General features: G+C 40.3%; 1 protein-coding gene across 4 annotated transcripts in view; it reads right to left on the bottom strand.

The window, feature by feature from the left end:
• The window catches only part of LOC148844450 (RNA-binding (RRM/RBD/RNP motifs) family protein), an 83256-nt gene that overhangs the window by 39317 nt on the left and 24634 nt on the right, over window positions 1-19305 (bottom strand). For all 4 annotated transcript variants that reach the window (XM_088953395.1, XM_088953392.1, XM_088953393.1 and 1 more), the window contains exons 7-9: window positions 2941-3141; window positions 2659-2832; window positions 660-747 (exon numbers count right to left, since the gene is read on the bottom strand). In XM_088953395.1, coding sequence (XP_088809521.1) covers window positions 660-747; window positions 2659-2832; window positions 2941-3141 — 463 coding nt within the window. The remainder of the gene's footprint in view (window positions 1-659; window positions 748-2658; window positions 2833-2940; window positions 3142-19305) is intronic.

Here is a 19305-nt window from a genome sequence, read left to right on the forward strand (position 1 = left end):
ACATCATTGACCCCTTATGATCAATTCTAACTGACCCAATACCTTTCACACCTTTTCTCCTATAAACCCGTTTATAACTCTTTGTAGGACCTGTTTCGAAAAGACCAAGCTTCAGTCTGGAAAAATTTTTCGTCACATTCATGATTTCTTGGACTGCCGAGATTGCCCATCTTTAAATAAACAAAAAAGATGTCATCCTTTTTTCTTAAGAGAGGTCCAATCTTAAAAATCAAATCTCCTTACACCTAGCAAAATTACCAAAGAAAGACTTCAAGGAACTCCAAATCCATCTACTTTTTTCTTCCTTCCTTTCTTCTTTTTTATTTTCCTGTTTTCTAGGCATTTCTGCAGTCTTCTTTTCAACATATGTTCTTTTTGTTATTGATCAAAAAGAGAATCTTTCATGCATCCAAGCCTCTTGTTTAGGCCCCACTAGGATCTCCCCACCTCACCTACCCACAGAAAAACAAAAAAGAAAGGAAAATCCTCAACCCAACCTCTTCTACATATTTTTCTCTTCCTAATTTTCTAATAACGTTTTTGTTTTTATCTCCCCTTAACACCCCACCCAAAAACCCAAAAGAAAGAAGGAAAAAGAAAAGATACAATACCACCAATTCTAAAGTTAACTTGCAATAACAATTCCATCAACCACTTACCAAATATGAAGTAGAAGTCATCAGGAACCACATCTTTTGCCAAGTTTTTGATGTACAACACATTAGCAGGATTCCCAGCTGTGTAGTTCTGCACAAAATCAAAGCAGAGAACTTAAATGATAGTCACTCAGCAGATATTTTCCTTTATGTCAAAGACATCTTAGCTTTAGACTTTAGATGTAATTCATTTATAAGTAGATGTACCAATTCATTATGTTGCAGCCTATATTATTTCTTTCCAAACAAGCTAACTGGTTGCCATGTCCTGCCCGAGCTGAGAAGCAAAGGAACATATGGCTAGAGCCTAGAGGTTTTATGGATGTATCTGAATCCAACTCACATGCCATAAGAGCAAGGCTACCCATGCCAAGGTCAAGCCGAAGTAACAACAAGGACAAGGCCGAGACTAAAGGGAAGTGCTTCTTATGTGAAGGGACCACTAAACCAAGGAATGTCCATAAAGGAAGGCCCTTTAGTGCATTAGCAGTCCAATTGAAAGAACATGAGACTGGCTAGGAGGAGGCTAGAATAAGATTTGAGTATTTAACTAGCTCCTTAGCACCATAAATTGGCAAAAGGAGCCACCTAAGCCAATGGTAGGCCTTATGTTCGTGGAGGCCAACATAAATGGCCAGAGGACACATGTCATGATCAAAATAAGAGGCATAAAGCAAGGCAAGGCAGCTGCACTTGAAGGTGACCAAGCAGGTAGGTTGGATGAAGGCAATAAACTCTAAAGCTAGAGAGATCATTAGCAAAGCACAAAATGTGGGCATGCAATTCAACATATGGCAAGGGAACATGGACTTCTTGACAGAGCCAGTGGATGACTACCAAGTCTTCTTTGGCATGAAGTTCAGTGGCACAGTGTGGGAAATGCCAATGCCATATGTCTAAGTTACCATGCATCATGGAGAAAGGAGCTCTGTGCATGGTCCCAAATGGTGGAAGGAACTACACTACCCAAGGGACATCCCTGCATCTGAACATAGGGCAAGGAGAGGAGGCATGTCCAAAGGCCAAGAAGTGGTAGAGAAGCAAGCATGATCGAAGCAGGGGCCAAGGCCAAGGCATGGAGCTTGACACGGGACAAAAGGCAGCAACGCTAAAGGACATGGCAACAATGGAAGCCCAAGGACATTCTTAAGGAAAGGATGACTTGGAAAGGAGAGATCTATCAAAATCTCAAGCAACATGGGTATAGGCAAAGCCATTGGCGGGACACCAGCAACTCATACACCAATTTTGCCAAGACTGCAACAAGGGCATTGCAAAATCATTTTGAGGGGAGGGGGTGTTATACCCCGCTTGAGCTGGGGAGCAAAGGAGCCCATGGCTAGAGGTTTATGGATGTGTCTAGATTTTTCTGGCCAAGGCCAGAACCTTCTAGAGTCTCCTGGATTGTTCTCCATGCACCTTGAAGAATCTAGAGTTGTGTAGTCTTCTTTGTCTAGAATGGCCTAGAATTGCCTAGGCATTATCTAGAGTCTTCTATGTCTTACATGTAAGTTTCTAGAATAGTCTCTAGAATTTTCTGCTAGAGGTGTGACATGTGGTTGTAGTAACAAGGCGAAACATGTTGTCCATATTTGTTCCTTAAGGAGGTGGAGAGTCCCATAGAGAGGGGGGACCCACCTCATTTGTAAGCATCAAAGAATTGTATGCCTTTATGAAACTCTTTAGGGTGCAATGCAAGATTCCCTTGTGAGCAAAGTGCCTTGGTGGGTTTGTGTGCCATAGTGTTTTTTGACATTTAAGCCTATCAAGCATAGTGATATTAGGTTAGAGAAGAATGAGTTGCATGTTATTTACCGAAAAAAATGACTTGCTTGTTGAGACAAGTGTCACAGGACTTTGGAAAGGCTAAGTTGCGCCATGACATGGCGCAAGCTTGATAGTGAGTTTTGAAGTATTCAATTCGTAGGAAGAATATGGTTATTTGAGGAAGAAAAATATATAGCTAATTTAAGCATTTCATGGATTTGGATATGTATGATACCTTAAACATTGGAAGTGATAAGATTTCCTCCGGTGGCAACTTTTCACTCTCTATTTCTTCTGGACTAGCATACGGTTTAAGTTCCAAGCACCCTTTCTCTAGTGCCACTGATTCTTTCGTGCAGTTATCATATTGTTTTAGTTCATTATGTACTGGTTTGGGAGCAATTTTGATCTGCAACCAATAAACGAACAAAAAATACATATTAGAAAAGAAGGAAAAAGAAAAAGAAAGTGCATCTTATTATCTAATTATCTCTTTCAAGTGTGACAGTGATGCAACCTGAAGCACAGGCTTTTTCTTTTTTATCACTGGAATCTCTTTTGGAACCAAGGTAGCAGGTTTCAATCCAACAGCTTCATGAGCCACATCCTTATCCACTGCAGGACCCACAATAGCTTCTCTTCTGGAACGCTTCCGTCCCTTATTTGATATTCTAGGATCCCCAATCAAGTATCTCTTCCCATCACCATCACCGTTACCCTAGAAAACATTGGATGCTCAAGTTACTAATGAGTAATAACTGCCCCAATTTTATAACAGACATCAGGAAGAACTACATTCATCATTAACAAAACCTAACACTTTACTGTAAATAGAGAAAAAGTTCAGAGTACACCATGAAGGAAAGACAGAAACCAGAAAGCTCTGACTAACAGCTGGAACCATAACCAGACACGTGTATGTCTAGAATACAGCTCAGAATATCCCTCAATAGCGGGTCCTCAAAATAAAGTTTCCATTCACCTCTTCATTTAATAGTGCATCCACTAGAAAGGTTGACAAAACACTGCAAGAACTGATGCTGAACCCAATTTGGGCTCAAGACCTCAGTGTAACATGTCTTAAATTTTTCCAACTGTAGATCATACAGATGTGCATTAACTAAGGTAATGTGTGTGGCTTGGACCCCTCCACCTAGTGGTTTCGTGAAACTAAACTTTGATGGGTGTAGCAAGGGAAATCCGGGACAATTAGGGATTGGGGGTGTTTTTAGGGATGAAAATGGGGTCATTTCTGCCATGTTCTCAGGCCCAATTGGAGTGGGTGACTCCCTTAGAGCTGAGATCTTTGCAGTTATGGAAGGAATCCAAAAAGCTAAGGAGTTGGACATCAGGAAACTCTTAATTGAAGGGGATTCAGAGGTGGTCATAGGGTGGCTGCTTAAAGATCACAATGGTTTATGGAAGTACAATAATGAGAGGAGGAAATTCAAGTGGCTGGTGCGGGAGATGGAAATTAAGATTCGTTGGGTTAAAAGATTGGCTAATTCCCTAGCTGACGGTTTAGCTAAACAAGGGGCAGAAAGGGACTCATTTTTTTGGGCCAAGCTGTAACTGTAGTGTGTTTTCTTTCTTTCTTTCTTTTCTTTTTCTTTTTTCCTTTTCTTGAGGTTTGTTGTTGCTCTTGGAAGACAAGCGTGTTTGTCTTCCTTTTGTAAATCTTATATTGATGAATAATGAAAGTGTTATTGACCAAAAAAAAAAAAAGATAATGAACTCTACCATTTATGTGAAGGGATCTATACAAAAATATTACATTTTTAGAAGCAATTGTGCCTATATTGCACTAAAAATAAAAATGCAAAATGACAAAGCCCCCAATGGAATAAAAGGTTCACATGAAAATGTAAAATTGTATTTATATAAGGTTTTTCTGACTAGTAAGAATTATTTTGTTGAAAGAAAACAAAGAGAATGCTCAGAAATCTAAACTTATGACTTTTGACAAAAGGTGGACTAGAAGTGTGTGGAGAGTGAATGGACTGAGGTGGGTTATGAGCCCCTCTTGGGGTTCATCTAGAAGGTTAATTACTTTGTGGAAGGATGAAGTAGTGGAGGGAGTGGAAGAATTAGTGGGAAGGTTCTCAATTTCTGTCAAATTTAAGCAGGTGTCAGATGGATTTGAGTGGTTCTTACCAATGTTTATGGTCCCAATGATTACAAACAAAGGAAGGAGCTTTGGAAGGAACTGGGAGATATTAAAGGTCTGTGGGAGGGGCCGTGGTGTGTGGGAGGGGATTTCTATGTGATAAGGTTCATTGAAGAGAGCAATAAGGTGAGACAAAGGAGCACTACCAGCATGAGGAAGTTCAATGAGTTCATTAATGCTTTTGAGTTAAAGGAATTGAACCTTTCTCATAATAGTTTCACTTGGTCTAATCTCCAAGCTAAACTTATATGCTCCAAATTTGATAGATTCTTGTTCACCACAAACTGGGAGGAGCATTGGGGAGATCTGGTGTCAAGGGCTCTACCTAGAGTTACTTCTGATCATTGGCCAATAATGATTGGTAAGTCTGATATTGGTGGTAGTAAGCCCTCTCCCTTCAGGTTTGAAAATATGTGGCTACTTCACCCGGACTTCAAAGACAAAGTGAAAGCTTGGTGGAATGAAAGTAACCCGAAAGTCAATTGGGAAGGGATGAAATTCCATTGGAAGCTGAAAGAGCTCAAGGTCAAAATTAAGGAATGGAATTCTCTCCACTTTGGTAGGCTAGAAGAGAAGAAACAGCAGTTGATAAGTAAAATAGAGCAGTTAGATGCTAAGGAAGAAAGAGGATGTTTTGGCGACCGGGATAAAGAAATGAGGTGGGAGTTAAAGAGGAGCCTGGAGGACATAATCTTCAAAGAAGAAGTAAGTTGGAGACAGAAATCTAGACACAAACGGGTGAAGGAAGGAGATAGGAATACAAAATTTTTCCATGCAATAGCCAATGGCAGAAGAAAGAAGAACATCATATCTAAGTTGGTTGTTGATGGGACAATTTTAACACAACAGCAAGAGATTGTCGGGGCTTTTGTGGAACACTTTAAATCCATCTTTAGAAAGCCTCTGCAAAAGAGATTAAGGATTGAAGGGTTGGATTGGCCTAAGCTCCCTAATGAGTTGAAGTTGTGGCTAGAAAGAGAGTTTGACTTGGAAGAAATCAGATAAGCCATTTTCTCTAGGATAGATCCAAAGCCCCAGGCCCTGATGGCTTCACGATGGCCTTTTATCAAGATTGTTGGGAGATAATTAAGGCTGACATTCAAGCAGTGTTCCTGGAATTATTTGAAAGAGGTGTGATAAACCCAGGCCTGAATTCTACTTTTATTGCTTTAATACCGAAGAAGGTTGGGGCTTCTCATCCTAAAGAGTTCAGACCCATCAATTTGGTTAACAGTCTCTACAAGATCATTGCTAAGGTGTTATCCAGAAGAATTAGAGAGGTGCTCCCCTCGATCATCTCCCATAACCAAGGTGCCTTCATGACGAATAGGCAAATTGTGGCCCAAATCTTAATTGCAAATGAGAGTGTGGAAGACTACAGGAGTAGAGGTGAGAAAGGGCTAGTGTGTAAGCTGGACTTAGAGAAGGCATATGATCTGGTTTAATGGTCTTTGTTGTTGGAAGTGCTACAGTCTTGTGGTTTTGGGCAGAGGTGGTGCAAGTGGATTAAAGGGTGCATTAGGACTTGCCATTATTCTGTGCTAGTAAATGGCAAGGTGGTGGATCACTTTCCAGTTGTGCGGGGTATTAGGCAAGGGAACCCTCTCTCCCCTTTTCTCTTTACCCTAATTGTTGAAGTGCTAGGGAGGCTTACTGAGAGGGCAGACTCCAGAAATCTGATAAGTGGTTGGAGAGTGGGGAGGGATAGGGTTCCGATCACTCACCTACAATTTGTAGATGACACAATTCTGTTTTGTGATGGAGAGGAGATTAGCTAGGTGTGCAATATGAAGATGGCGATTAGGGTGTTTGAACAAATGACCAATCTCAAGGTAAATCCGGGTAAGAGCTATGTGATTGGTATTAATATGAGTGAAGGAGAGGTGGAGGAAAGGGCTCGAGTGTTAGGATGTGAGATAGCTCATTGGCCACTGAAGTACTTAGGGCTTCCTTTGGGAGACAATCCCAGAAAAAATGAGCTTTTGGAATCCGGTGATTGACAGGTTCACTAAAAGGCTAGCTTCCTTGAAGAAGAACCACTTGTCTCTGGGGGGCAGGATAACACTGATTAAGTCAACTTTGGCAAACCTTCTAGTATATTTCTTGTCGGTGTTCAGAATCCCAGAAGGGGTTTGTAGAGAGTTGGAAAAATTAATGAGGGACTTTTTATGGGAACCTGGGGAGGAGAGAAAGGACCATAGAGTTAGGTGGGACCATAGAGTTAAGCTGGGAAATCTGTGGAAGAAGAATGAAGCTCTTTTAGGGAAATGGTTATGGAGATGGTCCAAAGAAAATGAAAATTTGTGGGCTAAAATAATCCTAAGTATTCATGGGCAAGAGGCAGATGGTTAGGATCCGGGACTATCATTAGGGCTTCAAGAGCCTCCCCTTGGAAGTCGATTCATGTTGTCCTGCAGTCTTTTCTTCCATTTATCAGGTACGATATTGGTTCTGGTTTGTCTGTACTTTTTTGGGAACACACTTGGGTGGGGGATTTTCCTTTGAAAGAGCAGTTTCCCTCTTTGTTTGCTCTATCTAGGTTTAAAAATGAACCAGTAGCAACATTTGCTAACTTGTCTAATTCCACTACTGGTTGGAACTTGGGTCTCAGAAGGGCTCTCAGAGATTCTGAGTTGGAACCCATTTCGAATCTGCTTAAAATCTTGGATGAGGTAGTTCTTGAACCTTCCATTGTGGATTCCAGGGTGTGGTCTCTTGTTCCCTCGGGTATAGGAGGGAGCATCTCCAACATAAAAGGGATTAACCCTTTGGTATGCACACACAAAATTCTGATGGAACAAGGCTGCAATCCCAAGGCACAACCACAAAGGAGGCTGAACCCTAAAGTGCAACAGGTAGTGAAGACAGAAATTCTGAAATGGCTCGAAGCAAGGAGGCTGATTCATCATGGGTAAGTCTTGTTCAAGTCGTACCAAAGAAAGGGGGGACTACTGTAATTCTAAATGAAAATAATAAATCGACTCCCACAAGAACAATAACTGGCTGGAGGGTGTGCATACTATCGGAAGTTGAATGAGGCCACTAGGAAGGATCACTTCCCTTTGCCATTTATTGATCAAATGATAGAGAGACTTGCAGGGCACAAATATTATTGCTTCCTAGATGGCTACTCCGGGTATCTTCAAGTACCTATTGCACTTGAAGATCAAGAGAAGACCACTTTTACTTGCCCATATGGAACCTTTGCATTTAGGAGAATGCCATTTGGACTGTGCAATGCACCTGCCACTTTCCAGCGTTGTATGATGTCCTTGTTTGGTGATTTCATCGATGACTTCATGGAAGTCTTCATGGACGATTTCTCCATTTATGGATCACCATTCGATGAATGCTTGCATAATTTAGAAAAGGTACTTCAAAGGTGTGAGGAATCTAACCTTGTTTTGAACTGGGAAAAATGTCATTTCATGGTTAGGGAAGGAATCGTTCTAGGACATAAAGTGTCCTCCAGGGGCATCGAAGTAGATAAAGCTAAGGAAGAACTGATTGAAAAGCTTCCTCCACCTCAATCATTAAAAGATGTTAGGGGTTTTCTTGGACATGCAGGTTTTTATAGGCGATTCATTAAAGATTTTTCTAAAATAGCAAGACCCTTGACAAATCTGTTAGTTAAAGATGTACCTTTTGAATTCGATGATAATTGTTTGCATGCATTCAACACTCTTAAGAGAAATTGATTCAAGCCCCTATTGTATCAGCCCCTATATGGGAACTACCCTTCGAAATCATGTGTGATGCAAGTAACGATACCTTGGGCGCAGTTTTAGGGCAAAGAAAATATAAGAAATTTCATACCATTTACCATGCAAGTAGGACCATGAATGAAGCACAAAAAAACTATTCCACTACTGAGAAGGAATTACTTGCAGTAGTATTTGCTATTGAAAAATTCAGATCTTATTTGCTCTTATCCAAAGTCATCGTATTCACCGACCATGCTGCCTTGAGATATCTACTTGCTAAAAAAGATGCAAAACCTAGGCTGCTACGATGGATCTTGTTGTTGCAAAAATTTGATCTAGAAATTAAGGACACAAAGGGTAGTGAAAATACAATAGTTGATCATCTATCAAGGCTGGATGAAAATTATGTTGAAAATATTAATAATTCAGCATTGCATGATGAATTCCCAGATGAGCAACTATATGCGATTAGCAGAAACGATGAACCTTGGTTTGCTGATTTGGCTAATTTCTTGGCAGGAAAGGTGGTGTGACTTCACTTGACATATCAGTAGAGAAATAAATTTTTCTCTATTGTGAAGCATTATTTATGGGATGAGCCTTACCTGTACAAAATCTGCGGGGACGGAATGATAAGGAGATGTATCCCTAAGGAAGAAGTGCGAAGTGTTATAAATTTCTGCCATGACAAAGAAGCAAGAGGTCACCAAGGCGCATCAAGAACAGCTTCAAAAATTCTCCAAAGCGGTTTTTATTGGCCTTCGCTCTTCAAGGATGTCTACACATGCGTAAGTGCTTGCGATCATTGTCAAACGACAGGTAACATCTCCCGACGAAACGAGATGCCCTTGAATAATATTCTTGTTTGCGAAATATTTGATGTGTGGGGCATCGATTTCATGGGACCATTTCCAATATCTATTAATAATTCATACATACATGTGGCTGTGGATTATGTGAGCAAATGGGTGGAAGCATGTGCATATCCCACTAATGATGCTCGAATTGTCATTAAATTTATAAAAAAAATCATATTCACCCGTTTCGGAACACCTCGAGCTATCATAAGTGATGGGGGGAAGCATTTCTGTAACAAACAATTCGAGCAATTGTTAAACAAGTATGGTGTTACGCATAGAGTTGCAACCCCCTACCACCCCCCAGACTAGTGGCCAAGTAGAAACCTCTAATAGAGAACTAAAACAGATTTTGGAAAAGATGGTTACCACATACATCTAGGAGAGATTGGTCCTTGAAACTAGACGATGCACTTTGGGCTTACCGTACTGCATTCAAAACCCCAATTGGTATGTCCCCTTATCAATTAGTCTTCGGCAAGGCATGCCATCTACCCGTTGAGCTGGAACATAAAGCTTACTAGGCTACCAAATTTCTGAACTTCGATTTAAAAAATGCAGGTGATAAAAGAAAGCTTCAACTCAACGAAATAGAGGAATGGAGGAATCAAGCATATGAGAATGCCCGGACTTGCAAAGAAAAAACCAAAGCATGGCATGACTCCCGTATTGTAAGGAAGGAAATTAAGAAAGGAGACAAAGTTCTGCTCTTTAAATCTCGACTCAAGCTATTCCCTGGGAAGTTGAAAACCAGGTGGAGTTGACCCTTAGTAGTGGCTAAGGTATTCCCTCATGGAGCGATTGAACTGCATAATGGTAAGGGAAACACATTCAAGGTAAATGGGCAGCGATTAAAGCATTATATTGAAGGAGAGCAACCCATCCACCATGGGTCCATTCTCTCCTTGAAACAGCCATGAAAGAAAGGAGAAAGTCAAGCTCACGACTTAAAAGGAGCGCTTATGGGAGGCAACCCATTGAGTTCAGTTTTTTTCAATTATTTTCAGTGTTATTAAGATTGTGTTTTTCTCTTAGGAACTTAATCGTGTGTAGCAGCTGATTTCTCATCTAAAGGACCTCAACAAGGCATTCAGGGAAGTACCCTTAAATCTTTCTATCCTACGAAAAGTCATATACATTGAGGACAATGTATGCCTTACGTGTGGGGGGATCAAGGGTTATTTTTGAAATTGATAATTTCTGGGATTACTCTAGCATGCTACGATCATCACTATTTTAACCTTTCTTTTTGAAACTTCTGCTCCCTAGAAACTGGTTTTTGAATAATTTCAAACTATCATGAAGTATGTGCTTAGGTGGAATAAACAAGAAAGGATGCAAGCAAGACTAGCTGAAATTTTCGACTATAGAAAGCACCTCATTATTTTCACTGATCAATAGGCAAGATTCAATGAGCATTTGATTAATTTTCGCCTAAATGACTGTCAAACATGGTTTGATTATTCTAGAACTTGCTTTGTTAGACATGTTGAGACCACGATAAAGAGTTCATGGATTGGAATGAAAACGGTGATGCTATCCAAAAAAAAAAAAAAAAAAAAGAGAGAGAAGAACAAATAGTAACTAGTGTGAAATGGAGCATAAAATGCACTCACACTAAAAACGAAAGAAAAGGGTGAGATGGAGAATAAAATGCACTCACCCCTAGAACCCCAAGCCCCATTTCGCCTTTTGATTTTTAATACATTGAACTCATGCTAAGTGGTGGAGATGTGATGCATAAGCAAGCTTATGGTAATAACATTCCTTGACCAAAAAAAATTATGCAAGGGTATTTTGAATCTTGCTGCATGTTGATTGTTAAGGCAATGAGTGCTTACTTTAGTCCTAAAATGTTCATGCGGTGAAATGCTTGTTTCCCTTGACTGTTGTTTTGACTTGGGATCATGAGGATTGGTGATTCGAGATTATTCTTTGACGAGTTAAAAAGGAGGAAGAAGTGGACAATGGAAGTATTATTAAATCGGGATTAAGGCATGCGAGAGGACAAGCATCTTGTTGAGAAAAACATCAAAATTTTCAGTAGATAGTCAGCTTGTTCCCATTTTATTTTTGCTTGAGTTTTGTCTTGCTCGAGGACGGGCAAAGTTTAAGTGTGGGGGATTTGATGCGAATAAAAATTACCATATTCTTATCTATGAATATTCAGTCTTTCTACACTTAATTTATATTTTATTGGACTTATTACTCTGGTATTTTGATTCAGGGCAAGGAAAGAAGTCGCAAGATGGAAAACAAGGCTAATTGGATGGTTTTTCACAGTTTCGGCACCGTTCAGTAATTTGGACCTAACTCTCATATCTGAGCTCCGATTGGGCTGATTCAAGATGCACTGCAAAGATAAGAGCGAGATCTACAACTTTCATGTTTTGGGTTTTGACAGATTCGGCCTGCACCGAAGTCAAAAACAGGCCCAAAGTCGAAGCGGATCGCAGAAAACGCCTTGTAGCAGCCCACTCGAATTCAAGAATCCAGAGTTTTCTTAGATTTGGATTTTAAATGTAATTCTAGAAAGTTAAAGAAGATTGAGATCATTAGATAAGAAATAAGATAAGATAGGATAGGATCAGTTTAGAACTAACCTAGATTATCCATTCTAGAGATAACTCCAAGTAGTCGTAACAGCCCCTCCCCTAAACTATATCAAGGGTTGGGCGTACCAGCTCCAGGCGTCAATCAATGCATCAATCAATTACTGAAGTTCCCTCTGAAGTAATCAATAAAACCATCAAGAAAACTTCAAGAAGGAGATCAACATCAAGAAAGCTTCAAGAAGGAGGTGGCGACAAGAAGAAGAGGAGATCTCAGCTCCAAGGGCGAAATCATGAGTTCTTTCTTTCCTCTTATTTGCTTTATTTCCTTCATCATGAACTGATTTATTTTTAGCTAGGGCTGTGGAAAGCCTAACCATGATAATGAATATATTTTTATCATTATGATTCATCCAAGATCGTAATTTCCATAGTCTATGAGTTATTTGCTTAATGCTATTAGGAGTGGCCATCTCTTAATTGATTAGGTTTATATGAATGAATCGGGAGAGGAATTCATATATTAGACCACATAATTCATGGTGTGAATTGAATGGTATATATGGATATATACACATGATTCATCTGAATATATAAGTTTTTCTTGCACTTAATGCATTTCTATCTTGAGAACTCTAGTCGAGGGATCGAGGGGTAACTTGATAGAAATAGGTTTAATATATCTTGGGAAAGAATAATAAATAAAATTGGAAAAACTTCAGCTTATGGGAATGACAAATTATCTTGGTTAATCTCATCCATTAGTATTCATTGGAATGGTTAGGCGGACCAATGGTCCTAACGATTTCAATTAATCGTTGCATATTCAGTTATTGAATACCCTTGCTTTTATTTTCTTTTTCTATTTTTAATTTTCAGTAGTTCTTATTGTTGGATCTGAATTTCGGTTGTCCAAATAACAAAAGAAGGTTGTAGTTCTAATACTTATTTTGTTAAATCCTCGTGGAAACGATATTTTTATACTACTTGATAACTAGTGCACTTGCTAGGGTTATAATCATAGCTATCACCTAAAATCGTGTCTAAGCCTGACTTAGAACGGACTGGGCCAGACCGGCCCGTCAGGCTACCTGGCCCATGAAAAGGTCCACTAGGCAATAAGAGGAGGCACAAATTCTGGAAAGAAGGTGATGGTCAAAGAAGGGTAAATGATAAGGATAAATTGTGGTGCAAACATTGTCATAAATCTAGGCATGCCCCTATCGGGATTTGATTGGAAAACCGAAATGGGCATAGAATCTGGGGAAGAAGACAACACAAGAGCAGAATAGGAAGTCAAATCAAAAGAAATATACCTCAACAAACTTAACATCTCAAGAGTCCCAGTATGGTAGTTCAATAGTGAGTTCTTCTCAAGACCACCCTCCTAATTCTGATATCAAGGAAGATATTATCAACTCCTTCCATAACCACTTAGAGCAATATGGTATGGCTCTTTGATAGGCAGATTCTGGACCTACCCCTTAGATTTCTTTTGTGTCTTCTTCAAGTAACTTAGCCACTACTTTCCATCATTCCATGTATACTCTAAGGCTCTGGAATATCCATGGATCATTGATTCTGGTGCTTCCAACCATATGAATGGTAAGCCAAACCTATTCCAATCTTACACCATCCTCTCTTATAGAGATAAAGTAAGGCCAGCTAATGGGTCCTTCTCCTCCATAATTGGTCAAGGATCTATGTTTTTGCCTTTTTGGCCTTCTCCCCTTTAGTGTACTACAGGTTCCAAAATTGTCTATTAATTTGTTATCTATTAGTAGCATCACTCATGCTTATTCTTTCTCATTCTTGTGTTTTTCAAGATTTGGCCTTCAGGAAGATGATTGGTAAAGGAAACACGGTTGATGATCTTTATGTGCTGGAAAACAAGGTTGGTCTTGCAGCTTCAGGGTCTTTGAGTTAGTCAAATAAGAGTCAAGTGGTTTTATGGCACCATCGTTTGGGTCGTATGTCTTTTGTCCTTGAAATATTTGTTTCTAGAAATGTTTGTGTCTATGACAGTTAGTGATTCTCAATGTCAGGTTTGCCAGTTGAGCAAGCATTAACTTCATTTCCTTTATGTAATAAAAGATGGATTTTCCTTTCCATATTGTATGCTCTGATGTTTGGGGCCCAGTTAATATTCAAACTAAGAATGGCTACAAGTATTTTATTACATTTATATATGACTTCTCTCGATACACTTGAGGGAGAGTGACTTAATGTTTCTAGTTATGTGCCACAAGGCCACTTCAGTCTTTTTATGTTCTTTTATTTCTTAGTCGCCCTACACGATATATATATCACTGCCAGTGCCGCCAACCTGATTTTTTGACTCTCCAACAACTTCTCTTCTCTCTCTCCCCTCATCCTCTTCTTCAATATGCATATAAACTACAATAAACCAACCCCTTCACATTTCAAAATTGATATGACCCAATCACTACAAAAATTTGCAAACTTTAGCACATGAAATGCCTGAGAATTAGCATCCAAGAGACTAATCATCTTCTCATATTCGTCACCACCCCTTTTCTTGATAAGTAAACATAATGAATTTTATGAAATATGAAGCAAAAAGATGTATACAACAGAATAAGCACCCCTTAAGTGCGAAGTGTCTCCTCTCAAGTTAAATCAATTTCAATTAATAATTGATCAATACAAGTATACAACTATCCCTGATCAACCCCCTACTTAGCTAAGGTATCAGCCAATCCATTAGTGAACCTTTGAACCTGTCTTTATGGTCATGTTGTTGGTTAACCACTTGAACTTCTTGACTTCGACCCTGTATTGCCAAACCATAGTCTCCAAATTCTTTAACCATTCCACCACCACCTTAGAGTCCCCTTCAATAATTAACTTGTCAATATTCACATTTCTTCTAACTGCACCCTTTGAATTACAGAAAAAGATTTCAGGCCTCTGAATACAAAGCTGCTACATGATCATCGTTTTTCTAAAAACTCTCCCTATTCTAAATGGGCCCTGATTACCATGGCTGCTCCAATCAAAGATTAATTTAATGAAGCCATCTATAGGTGGTAGCCACTATCTTAGTACCTACTTTTTTGAAAAAAATTTTGCCACCTCTACCCCAGTTTCTCGAAATATCATCATAGGAGAAAAATAAAGAACTGTTCAGTGTTCTAACCCTATGAATCACCCTAGTCATAATGCATTCCATCACTGCTTCCTTGCTCCTTTCCTTCTCTAAAAACATTCTTGTATTCCTTTCCACCCAAATAGTCCATTTCAATGCTGCCCTTGCACATCTCTGTTGAGCAGGAGACCAAGAAGAAGAAGAAAAGAAGGAGAAAAGAAGAAGAAAGAAGGAGAAGAGGAAGAAGAATAAGAGGCAACTGAGTTAAGGCCTCAACCAAACTTAGCTTCAGTTGAGTGAAGCTTTCTATTTATACTATTCTGGCCGTATATAACAATATGTCTACAGAATTACGAAAATACCCCTATGGGTACTAAGCCTATGTACAGTACATATAATACACCTATTAACATTCCCCCTCAAGTTGGGAAATAGATATCAATCATGCCCAACTTGTCACAGAGGCCTTGATGTCTGGAATAGTTTAGCCCTTTTGTAAATAAGTCTGCAAGTTGGTCTTCAGAGCTGATGTATGGAGTGCATACTTCGCCTGTGATGATTTTCTCTTTGATAAAATGCTTGTCAACTTCAATGTGCTTTGTTCTATCATGTAGTACCGGGTTGGCGGCAATACTGATAGCTTCCTTGTTGTCACAAAGTAGAGTCATGGGTTTACCAACTGGAAAACCCAACTCTCCCAATAGATTCTTTATCCACATACCTTCGACAACTCCGTGTGCCATTGCACGGTACTCAGCTTCAGCACTGGATCAAGCTACCACGGTTTGCTTCTTACTCCTCCAAGTAACAAGGTTCCCTCCTACAAAGGTGCAGTAACCACTAGTAGACCTTCTGTCACTTGGAGATCCAGCCCAATCCGCACTATGTAAATTTCAACCCTCAAGTGTCCATGTTTCTGGAATAATAAACCAGCACCCGAGAACTTCTTAAGATACTGTAGTACTCTCTCCGCTGCTTCAAGATGGGTGGACCTAGGTGCATGCATGAATTGACAGAGGACACCAACAGCATATGCTATGTTTGGATGAGTCATAGAGAGGTACAACAATCTCCCTACAAGCCTCTGAAATTGCTTCATATCCTTAAGTGGTTCACCTTGACTGTCACTTAACTTATGGTTGGGATCAATGGGAGAGTCATATGATTTAACCCCAATCTTTCCCGTGTCCTTGAGCAAATCTAGGACATATTTCCTTTGGGAGATGAAGATACCCCTTTTTGATCAGGCAACCTCAATCCCAAGGAAGTACTTGGCAGGTCCTAGATCTTTCACCTCGAACTGAGTGGCAAGGAAGCCCTTCAAACCTTGAATTTCATCCTTCCAGTCACCAGTAACAACTATGTCATCCACGTATACAATTAGGGCAGCCATTTTACCTTCTACTCTTTTTACAAGCAGTGTGTGATCTGACTGACATTGCTTGTATCCCCTCTCCTGAACTGCAGTATGAAATCTGCTGAACCAAGCCCTTGGTGATTGCTTTAGCCCAAATAAAGACTTCTTCAACTTACACACCTTTTGTTCACTTCCTTGAGCCAAAAACCGGGGGGTTGAACCATATAAACTTCCTCTTCAAGGTCACCATTCAAGAAGGCATTCTTGATGTCAAATTGATGTAGATCCCAATTCAGATTGGCAGCGAGAGAAAAGGACTCTAATAGAGTTCATTTTGGCAACAAAAGCAAAGGTTTCTGCATAATCAACCCCATATACTTAAGTGAAACCCTTTGCCACTAAACGAGCTTTATACCTCTCCACGGTTCCATCAGCCCCATGCTTAACAATGAACACCCATTTACATCCAACCGGATCATTTCCCTTAGGGAGATCAACAAGTTCTCATGTGCCATTCTTATGAAGAGCATCAATTTCTTCCTTCATGGCTATCATCCATTCTGGAACTGAGAGAGCTTCTGCCACATTCTTGGGAATAGGGATACTGTTAATGGAGGTAAGAAAAGCACGAAAAGAATGTGAGATGTTCTCATAGGAAACAAAGTTGGAAATGGGGTGTTTGGTAGTGCACGACCTAACCCTTTTCCTGTGGGCAATGGGAAGGTCAAGATCATTAGCAACAGAGAGGTTAGGAGTCAAGTTACCTGAGTGAGTATGATCTTCCCCCAAGGAATTTGATGGCATTTGAGGTACGGCTTCTGGATTCTCCTCAGCTCTTGAACCTGATTGGCCTTTACGACGACGAGAAAGAACACAGAAAGGAGTTGGCAGGAGAAGGAGAAGGAGAAGGGAGAGGAGGAAGTTGAACCAGTTTCTCCTCATACCTACACTCCCCCTGAGGAGAAACAGAAAAGAATGGCTCATCCTCAAAGAAGGTAACATCCGTGGAGACATAGAATTTCCGTGAAACATGATCAAAGCAACGATACCCTTTCTGAGAGAATGAGTAGCCAAGAAATATGCACGGGATAGCACGAGAGTCCAATTTTTCCCGGGTGGGGGAAAGGTTTTGGACAAAGCACCGACAACCAAAAACACGAGGAATAGAAAGAAGAGGAGCCTTAGGAAAGAGAAGCTGATGTGGAGCTTTGTACTCTAACCAACGAGAGAGCATTAGGTTAATGAGGTATGTAGAACAAAGGACGGCCTCAAGCCAAAAACGTTCGGGAACATTCATGTGGAGTAGTAAACGCCGTGCCACTTCAAGAAGGTGACGGTTCTTCCGTTCAGCCACACCATTTTGTTGTGGCGTGCGGGCACAAGAGCTCCGGTGAAGTGAGCCATTTGAAGCAAAGAACTCCGTGAGGTCACTATGAAAAAATTCTTTTGCATTGTCTGATTGAAATATTTGAATTTCGGTCTGAAATTGGGTGAAGACCATCCGTTGAAAATCTTGGATAATTTTTTGTACTTCCTCACGGGTTCACATTGGATATACCCGTGTATCTGGAATAATCGTCAATGAAGGTAATAAAGTACTTGTAGCCACTCTCAGAAGGTAAAGTAATAGGGCCCCACGGACTTACACAGTTCTGGGAAAACAACTTTCAACGACTCAAAAGACAAGTGACCCAAACGACAATGCCATAAATACATTTTACTCTTTCTAAACTGACTCATAGACTCTGTAACAAGAAAGCCAGCCATATTCTCCAGCATATAGAGTCCATCAACCATACGACCCCTACCAATTGTCCTCCCCGAGACTAGATCCTGAATCATACAATAGGAAGGGAAAAAAGTTACGAAACAGTTTAAGGAATTTGTAACACTACTGACTGAAAACAAATTCATAGGAAATTTTGGAACATGAAGAACATTAGAAAGAGTAAGGCCAAGGGAAAGAGAGAGAGTTCCTTGACCAGCTATGGGAGAGTATGATCCATCAGCTAGTCTCACTTTATCTCTTCCGGAAAGAGGGTGACAAGTTTGGAAGAAAGAGGACGTACCAGTCATGTGTTTTGACTCTCCAGAATCAATGATCCATGGAGAGTCAAGGTCGTGAGAAGCAACATGGAAAGCTGTGGCAGGATTACCTGATGTGGATGCAAAGGAGGTGGTGGGAGGAGCATCCATCTGGCGAATTGTTCTACCATAAAGCTCCAAATGGTCACGGAAGGAGTTGACAATATTCTCCCTTGGGTCGGACCCAAAGTAGTTATGTTGGCCATGTGGTGGTTGAGTCACAGTGGAGGTGGAGGGCTGATTCTCCCGAGTAACCATATTGGCCATGTGGTGCTTCTTGGCACATTGCTGCTCGGGTCTTCTAATACCATCTGAGCCTTGCTTCTTAGGTAAATCCTGAGCCCACTTCGGTTTCCCATGGAAATCCCAATAAGTATCTTTGGTGTGCCGAGTCTTCTGACAATTAGTGCACCATAATTTTTCCTTATCTTCTGCTTTCTTTTGGAGATCCCCTCTCTTGAAAGAAGGTCCACCACTAGTAGAGGGACCCCCCTTTTCCGCCAACACAATTGCATCCCCTCCGGTGTTGTTCATCAAGTTCCTTCTGCTCTCTTCAGACTGGACAAGTGCATAGACCTCCTGAATTGAAGGAAGATCCTTAGAACTTAGAATTTGTACTCTGATGGGTTCATAGATAGGATTGAGACCATGTAAAAAGGCAAACACTCTTTGTTGTGAGACAAGTTTCTTATACAATTTTGCATCTTCCTCACACTTCCACTCAATATTCTAGTAATGGTCCAGCTCCTTCCAAACAGTTGTCAGGTCAGAGTAATAAACTGATAAACTCCTCTCCCCATGTTTACAAGTAGATGAAGCTGCTTGCAGTTGATAAATTTTGGCATAGTGTCGAAGTTCAGAATATGTGGACTTTGCCTGATCCCATATCTCATTTGCAGTTTCAGCCCACATGAAGTTCTTCCTTATTTGTGGTTGCATGAAGATCAAAATCCATGACATAACCATACTGTTCTCCTGATCCCATTTATCATGTTCTGCATTTCCAGAAGGTGGTTCTTTGATTCTTCCATTTATGTAGCCTACTTTTCCC

The sequence above is a fragment of the Nelumbo lutea genome, chromosome 7, assembly GCF_056320005.1.
Source record: "Nelumbo lutea isolate HS-2025 chromosome 7, American lotus-T2T, whole genome shotgun sequence".
Classification (NCBI taxonomy): Eukaryota; Viridiplantae; Streptophyta; class Magnoliopsida; order Proteales; family Nelumbonaceae; genus Nelumbo; species Nelumbo lutea.